Source organism: Pollicipes pollicipes, unplaced genomic scaffold (assembly GCF_011947565.3).
Source record: "Pollicipes pollicipes isolate AB1234 unplaced genomic scaffold, Ppol_2.1 Scaffold_7262;HRSCAF=8765_pilon_pilon_pilon, whole genome shotgun sequence".
Lineage (NCBI taxonomy): Eukaryota > Metazoa > Arthropoda > Thecostraca > Pollicipedomorpha > Pollicipedidae > Pollicipes > Pollicipes pollicipes.
Window position 1 is genome coordinate 5,695,249 of NW_023597055.1, and position 8,408 is coordinate 5,703,656.

General features: G+C 48.7%; 1 protein-coding gene across 1 annotated transcript in view; it reads left to right on the plus strand.

Moving 5' to 3' along the window:
* Nucleotides 1–7,262: 7,262 nt before the first annotated feature.
* Nucleotides 7,263–8,408, plus strand: part of LOC119114153 (putative chromo domain-containing protein LHP1) — a 3,790-nt gene continuing 2,644 nt past the window's right edge. The window contains exon 1 of the mRNA XM_037238363.1: nucleotides 7,263–7,274. Within this exon, the coding sequence (XP_037094258.1) occupies nucleotides 7,263–7,274 (12 nt within the window). The remainder of the gene's footprint in view (nucleotides 7,275–8,408) is intronic.

Sequence of the window (8,408 nt, forward strand, 5' to 3'; positions counted from 1 at the left end):
TCGAAATTCCCCAGAACTGTGGTTGACATGTAGACGTGCTTAAGTCGCTTGTTGCTCACGCGATGGCTTGCGCAACGGGCCGCGGTTTGGTTCATCTCGGGTCAGGTGGAAGTGACATCATGCGAAAAGCACAATTTGAAAAAAAACGCATTCCAGCATCTTTCACGCTAGCAATGTCTCATCAGGGCTGCTCGCATCTTGCGGGTTCTGGCACGTGTCGTTAGGACATCGTTGTTTACATAAAAGTTAAAGTTGTCCTCTTAAGCCACTACACTTTTGATTAACGGAACAGGATTTGTCCCCACATCTATGCTGTTTTTACAGGCTGGGGTGGAATCTAGTATTGCTCATGCGTGCATTTGACGACTAAATATTAAGCTGTCTTCAGTCAGAAGCGGTTTATTGTTTACAGAAAACTACTAAAAAGTAGGTTCGTTTTCTGATAGTAACGCGGTATGAAGGGAGGGGCCCATGCGTAGGTATTGCATAGGCGAAATAGCCACGGACAGTAAGATACATAGCGACGGTAGAAGTGCGCAGAATGGTCTGTTTATTTTTAATCGGCCTCGCGCGTGAGAAAGGTGACGACATTTAACTCGCGCTCGGGTGGGGTGGGGGTCAAATTGACCCCCCCCCCCTCCTCCAAAGGTTTTTCCCAAATGATCTCCGAATGACGCGGTGTAGCCGCGCCAAATTTTGCATAGCTGTAGACAATTGAATAGTGGATCGTCTGACATCCAAATGTTTTATGTACCTTGTAAGGTCGCTGACCTATGACAGGTCAAAGTCAGGCCATGGTTTCAGCGAAGGCAGTTTCTATGGAATCGTTCAATCTGATCCAACAGCGAAGTGATAGACGAAGGAATGTATAGGCAACACAACAATTGAATGAGCAAATTACGTTGACCTAAGGTCAGGTATGAGGGTCAGACCAAGGTCAAAACCAACCCATTTTATTACATTGGGGCTTGCTGTACGGGATAGTTTCTGGTGCTCATTTCGAATTTATTGATAGCAGGAACCGCATTATGCATTGTCCATGGGCTTCTTAGAGGTCAGAAATAGGTCATTGACCAAAAATGACCCAAGCCAACATTTCGTTTTTAGAAACATTCTGCCTAGCATAATTTTTGTCGCTTATTCCAATGCAAAACTCAAAGCAGTCTCTTATGATTTTGGTCATCATGACCTTCAAGAGATCAGACTAGGTCACTGACCTTAAATGGGCGTGTGATCTTTTGCTTAGAAACAGCTATCTAAGTTCCCGGGGCACTTTTGAGACCAACCCGGAATTTGACCTTGTTTGACCTTATTTGACCTTATTTGACCCAAACGTCATGACCTAGGAACCTCAAGCTTTGACCTAAGGTAGTTCACGTACAGGTCAACACACCCGGTAAGTTTGGTGTTTCTAGATTTTTTCCCGAGACCTCAGGGGGGTCAACTTGACCCCCCGAGCGAGGGGTATCCAGCCGGCCACCCGGGCGCTTAAGTAAGCGTTTAGTATTGCGATTAAAAATGACACAACAGCTGGCAGGTCGAGCTACCACAAGACAGCGATAAAGCGCACTTTAAAGTGCTTCATTCATATAGACCCTCCGTCCAAGCTCTCGGACAAAACCCCGTGGGAAAAAAAATGTGAGAACCCAATGGGTGGTACTCTATATAAAAGTATACCCCAACCCCACCCTGTGTGGATTTTGCGCGCTCTTAATCCCTCTTGCAATAATTCATCTTGTTCTACTTTATGTCCCAAAAAATATTTAATTATAGAATTTGTTTAGATCGACGGCAAACTAATGGTGAACTCATCCTTCACAGTAGCTCAGTTGGTTACAACATCTCCCCACACCCCGCTCCTCATCCCCCCCCCCCCCCCCACCCCCATCTTCATTCCATTCACCCATTTGTGGCGGGATGGGTTTAAAACGCACCAACCGGTTGCTGTTTGTCCTGACTGGTATTGTCTGTGACCGGTGACTGCGGCTGAGCTGAAGGTCAGGTGACGTCAGAGGTTAGAAAGTAGCCCCGCGGGGCACCGATTTTGGCTGGTGTGGGAGACTGTCGTCCTCCCGGGTCCCAGCTTTGGTAGCGGGTGGACAGCGCAAGCTGCTCATTCCACGGCCTAGCGACCCTGCCGTTACGTGAGCTCCTGCTCCTTGTCCCGCCGGCTCCCTCCCCAGCACCTGTGTTCCCGCTTCCGGCCCTCTCACCATTCCTCATCCTCGTTTTATCGGGGTCGCCGTGCCCCCTCGCCCGCGTCCCGGGTTCATCGGATCCTGGTGGTTGAGGAGTGCGTCGTGCGGGTCAGCCACGGCGCGTCCCATCACTCCACTTGGACCAGGATATTCGGGGGCGTGGGGGGCCCGTGAGTCCCATACGGGTCTAGCGACTTGTCGCTTGCGCTGCGGTTGAGTGCTCCGCGCGGGTCTCCGCTTGGGGCGCCTGGCGCGCGCAGCGGCTGAAGTGGTTAAGGGGCGGCGGTGCTGGACCACCGTCAGGACGGGGAGGGGTCACCTGGTTACACCTGGTTACACCTCCCCGGTTACACCTGGCCGTGTGGGAGGTATCGTTCGCCCCGTATAGCACCGGGGTAGCCCTGGCGGCGACCACCTCCCGATGGAGCGTTGGGCTGTTCCCCAGTTGGGCTCCGTGGTGGGTGGGGAGCCTCGGTGACGAAATGAAAACCACCCTTTTATGGCATCTTCTCGCCTTAAAAATGCCTCGATAAACCCAGGGTGCAGAGGAGGATCTGCGCTCCCCGGTCCACGGATCCTCATCGTCGAAAGTGATGAGATTAAGCTGGCTTCCCTCTCACCGTTTCAAAGGCGGAACGGCTGCGACAGATTTGGGAAAATTATTAGATGCGACAAGCTCAGGGATGAAAAATTGAGGTGCAGTTCGCTAGTGGTCGTGCGGCTCTTCTTGCAAGCGTTTATGGACACAATGCATCACACACCGCATTACGCATTGTGACCGGAGCGTATAAAACATCGCCAATATCTAGTATTGCAGTGGAAGCAAATGAATCGCCATTATCTCTCAGGAGAGAAATGCTGGAATGCGGTACACTTCCGAGCTGGCAGTTTTCAAACCACCCGACCCACCGAGCGTTTTTTTTTCACCCACGCATTGAACACATGTTTCAAACGGCCGAAGGCCTTACGGTTTATCTTTCGGCGTGCAAATGAAGGACTTGTTCCGTGACAGCGATATTCAGTTTGCATGGCATACTAAGGTTCCGCTGCGTTTTGGTACTCCCGTGAGAGCTAAGCCAAAGGTGGATGCCTCGCTGTCATGCACCAGCGAAGAGCGCGAGATCCCAGCTGACCTTAAGTTCGGGCCTTGGAGCGCGTCGCCTTGCACATAGACTTTCAGACTACATAGACAGACGGCTCGGAAACGGGCACGGCAGTAAACTCTGCGTTTGTGAACGGCCCAAGCCCCCGGTCGTCTCGTGCCAAAAAAATGCCCCCGCGTATACGTCCGAGCTCGTTGCTATAAACAAGGCCCTCGGTTTCATGAAAGGTGGTGAAAACAATTTTTACCCGATACCCTCTGACTCTTTGAGCAGCTTATTTGCTTTGATAGCCTTTAACTCGCCGTGTTCCATCATACAGGACATTTTGATTCCCCTGCCAGGGCCCGGATCGTGCGGGTTAACGCTGTCTTCCTCATGTTGGATATCCGGCCAAGTGGGCATCGCGGGTAATGAGCTGACCGACGCGCGGCAAACCGAGAAGCACATGCACCTTGCACCCCGCACTTTGCCCCTGCCGACCAGAACTTTTACCCTGCCATTACGACATTATTATAGGACAATGGCAACGTATGTGGGACATCGCAGTGAACAGTAAGCTGAACCATCAAGCCACAGTTAGCCTTTGGCCGTCGGGAAGCTCACGCGATGCGAGTCGAGAAAAGGAGTCCTTTGCCGAATACACATTGGTCATACCCACGCGTCGCATTCTATCTTCTACATGGTGATGACGCCTCAGCCTCCTCGCCGCGATGCGCCACTTACAGCTCACCACATCATTTACCTATGCCCAGTTTTAAGTGAAGAGTGGTCACGCTATTTTGGGCGAGATGCTCCAGTGCTTGCCTATTCAGACATCTTTGGTGACGATCCTCGCATTCTTGCCACGACTCAACTGTTTTCATTTTTGGCTAATATAGGATTTTTAGCTATTCACACACCTATGCAATCACTTAGCTGCTATGGGCGCAAAATGACCTTATTAGTCGGCGCGCCCTAAAACCGCGATCAACAACAACAAAGGTTAGAAAGCATCGTGCCGCGCATTACGGCAAGTTCAAAGTTGTCCCAAAATTCTGACGTTGACCTGGTACTTTACGATCGGATGGTGGGGTCAGGCCTTACGCAATAAGCACTTGCTTAGCGTGGGCTCTGATACCAGAAATCCATCCAAAAAGGTTTGAACGAAACATGTGCATGCATACACACACACACACACACACACACACACACACACACACACCACACACCACACAACACACACACACCACACACACACACACACCCACACCCACACACACACACACACCACACACACACACACACACACACAACCACACACACACCACACACACACACACACACACCCACACACAACACACACACACACACACCACACACACCCACACACACACCACACACAACACACACACACCACACACACACACACAACACACCACACACACCACACACACACCACACACACCACACACACACACACACACACACACATATATATATATATATATATATATATATATATATATATATATATTATATACATATATATTTATATTTATACATGTATATATGAAGTATCTGGTGCACAACGTCTAGGTTCATTAGGTTGGGTTCAGATGCCAGCTGATAGGAGAGGCTTTGCTCAGTCAAACGTCGTGGAATTTCTTGGTTAGGTCCTTCCGCGATCTCCATTGCGCTGCAATCGCAAATAGCATGTGGTAGCTACGTGCGTAATAAGCTACTGCCCATTTGCATTGCTTGGGAAATTGTTCATGTAATTTTGTAACATTTCAGTATGCAGTATTCTTATCGTAAGATCTTTGAGAAGCTTGTATTGACCTTTCACACTGTGGGAAGTAGTTCAAATCACGTTTTGTTTGGTCTGTTTAGCAACAAATCTATATCGGGTGTGGAGTATTGGGTATTGGGTCTGCTATATGGGTGTGGAGATTAAAGCTGGTGCGGTGTTAAAGCTGGCGTTGAAGCTGGATCCAAAATAGACCAACATTTTCTCACCGTGACGTCGCCCAAGACCATGTAGTCTAATCTAGTCATTTCATGACTTCCTGTGACCTTGAGCGTGGACAACCATACCCTACCTACCTTCATAGACCACGGAGACATTGGAACACTGCGAATATCTACTAACATCATTTCGGACTGCCGCAATAGACCGCAAGTCTATCTGATCGACAGATAGCCTCGATGTCTTAAGCATGATCTATCTGATCAGTGTTTCGATCACGTAGGTGGGGTCAAATGAGGTCCGAGGGTCCATGCGAATTACGCAGCGTAAGTTTCAAGTCCCCTGGATCATGGAGTCCGTGACTTCGAGTGACCTTTTTCACTAAAAGACATTTTCAGCCACCTCTTTGTCAGAAATCGAATCCAAACTGTTTTGCCATTTAAAAAATGCACCAGTTACCGACAAAAACGAATACAGTAACAAAATCACTGGCCTTCGCCGAGAAAGTTGGCTGACCCCACTGACCCCGCTCTGAGAGGTCACGGGTTAACGTGCCGCGGTCAGCTGATGCGTTATTTCACGCTTCATGCACGTGGGAAAGCTATGGTGTGTTCTGTTTGGCGCAGTGTTGATAATATACTTCTACAACTACATACGTATGATAACTGCAAAGTAGGCACTGTCTTCTGCGTACAAATCCAACTTCGAAATCACTTTCGGAGTCAATCAGTGCGACGATCACGTCCAAGTGCTGAAGATTATTGAAAAGCGCCAAAATATGCATTTTCCGGTTGTCCACTTTATCAACAATTTCGTCAGTGACAACGATGGGATTTACTTCGCCGTGATGCAAGCGTCGGAAATGGCACAGGCGCTGGAGAACACACCTGTTAAGAGACGAAGGACCGAGCACAGTAGGAACGTCAAAAGTCATCTTTTGAGTATAGCGTTGCACAATTTATTAGAAGCATGGTAGGAACAGGGGGAGGGGACACGGGCCAATGGCCGCCGCCTCCACTTTTCAAGGTGGGGGGGCCAGCAATGATAAGTCCCCCCCCCCCCCCCCCCCCATCTTTCAGATTTAAATTGTGTCTAGCTTTTTTGTAATACTAGCATGCATGCCAATTAACCTGCTCACCAGCCATCTTCTTGAAGATGCATCATCTTTTCGTCTTGCCCATTGGCCATCTCTTATTGTCACAGCCGCGAGGCCGACACGCGGCCTATGGAGAATGCAACGCCGGGCGTCGAGGCTGTTGCTAAGATTTGCGAGTATGCGTGCTGAAACCCATGTTATATAATTTTTTCTCAGTAAGCAATCCTGACTGAATGTAAAACATGTTAAGACGAAGATGAGTCAGGCATGTCAATACAAATTTTGGACCCATTTCGATCTACAATCTATGTCAGGGTGTTCTTAATATCCTGAAGAACAGAGAAAAAATCGGAGTCTTTGCGACAGTTATTGGACCACCCGCGATGATCATGGATGTTTTTGCGCCAGAGGGTTCCTACGTTATCTGGCGTCAACTGCGCAGGTCATAAGGCCTCCCGCGAAGGAGAACAAGGTGACGTGGCATCTCTCCAAGCGACTCCGGATCGACCAGGGATCCCGCACCGTGTCACCAGAATGGCAGCCGGAAGACATCCCGTGATGGGGCGGAACTGCACCACAGCCGTTGACCCAGAGCAGCAAGTGCCTAGTGTTCTACTCAAGGGCCCTTGCCCGGAATGAAACAAGGGTCTCCTTATTGTTGAAAGAGTGGGTCGCAACGAGTTGAAAAATGAACAAGGTCATCCCAAGGTCAAGTCAACAAGATCAAGGTCATCCCATGTTTGCCTGAGAACGCTCCTTCTTTTGCGCAATCGATTAGGAAACAAATGACGTCAAAAGCTTTGAGCACGCGCGCCCGCAGTGATTGCAATGACCTGGGTTGCGATGCGACGATTGCGATGATCTGGGTTGCAACTTTCGTAAATGCGAACGGCGTTGGCGACTGCAAGCGACACCAGACGATGGGTGCCGCAGTCAGTCTGTCCGATTTGCAGTCACAGCAACACGAAAAATAAAGATCCTTCCTTTACTCTTCCAGTTCCACCATCAGATTCCAGCGCCTCTTCCCCTTGCTGTAAGGGCCAAACAGATCTGATCATCAGTCTAAGACTCGTACAGGCAAACTCTACGCCCAAACTACCCTCTAAATGTAAGTTTGATGTCCTAAACGTTATAAGGTATTCCTTTCAGAAGCGTCATCATTTTGTCCACCCGTTGGCTATGGCCTAATGTAAGCCGCAGGGCAGACACTGTGCGGCCTATCGAGGCTGTATGCAACACGAAAAATAAAGAATACGTACGAAGAAGAATAAAGAATAACAGCACTAAATAATTTTGTTGCCAAGATTTACGAGCGCGCATGTTCAAAGCTACGTTGCATAATTTGTACCGCGAATCGGTTCTGACTGAATGCCAAGCATTCCAGACAAACATGGCTAGGTCGTGTTAATACACTTTTTACACATGTCGATTTGCAATCTACCATCACAGTGCTTGATATTGCTGTAGAACCCATATAAAAATCTGACATGGCTTCTCAATTTTATCGAGAAAGTCCACTAAATCATTGTAAATTAAGAGCGTCGGTGATTTATTCAATGCAGTCGTTCAACGGCTGAATTCTGCAGCTCATTGGCCTCAAAATACAAGCAGAATAGATCTCGCGAAAGCTTCTGGCTTCTGTTGCTTTTCTAGTTACAAGGCAAAAATAGCAATGCTACAAAGATAACCTTGCTCCTTGTTAACAGCTAAGCTATATCTGGCGATCTTTTTGGGAGGTCACCGCCAGGAGGCTTTTGTCAACCTTGTGCCTCTCACCTTTGGCAAGGCTACATCCCTGTCTACATTCAAAAGTAGATCGAGCTGGCTACGTTGAATGAGGGACAATGGAATATCCGTTGGACCGTTCAGGGCTAAAGCAGGCAGCTTCCCGAAAGCTTTTTTCTGTGGTGATGTGGTGAATGGCAAAATAATTCGGTAAAAAGGCACTGCTGCAGGTGCCCAATATATGTTTTGCACACCATTAAGTGGTAATGCTGATCCATAAACTTGCAGCAAAGCAGCTATACGATCACTTCCCAGTTAGCCCTGGGGGGGGGGGGGGGGGC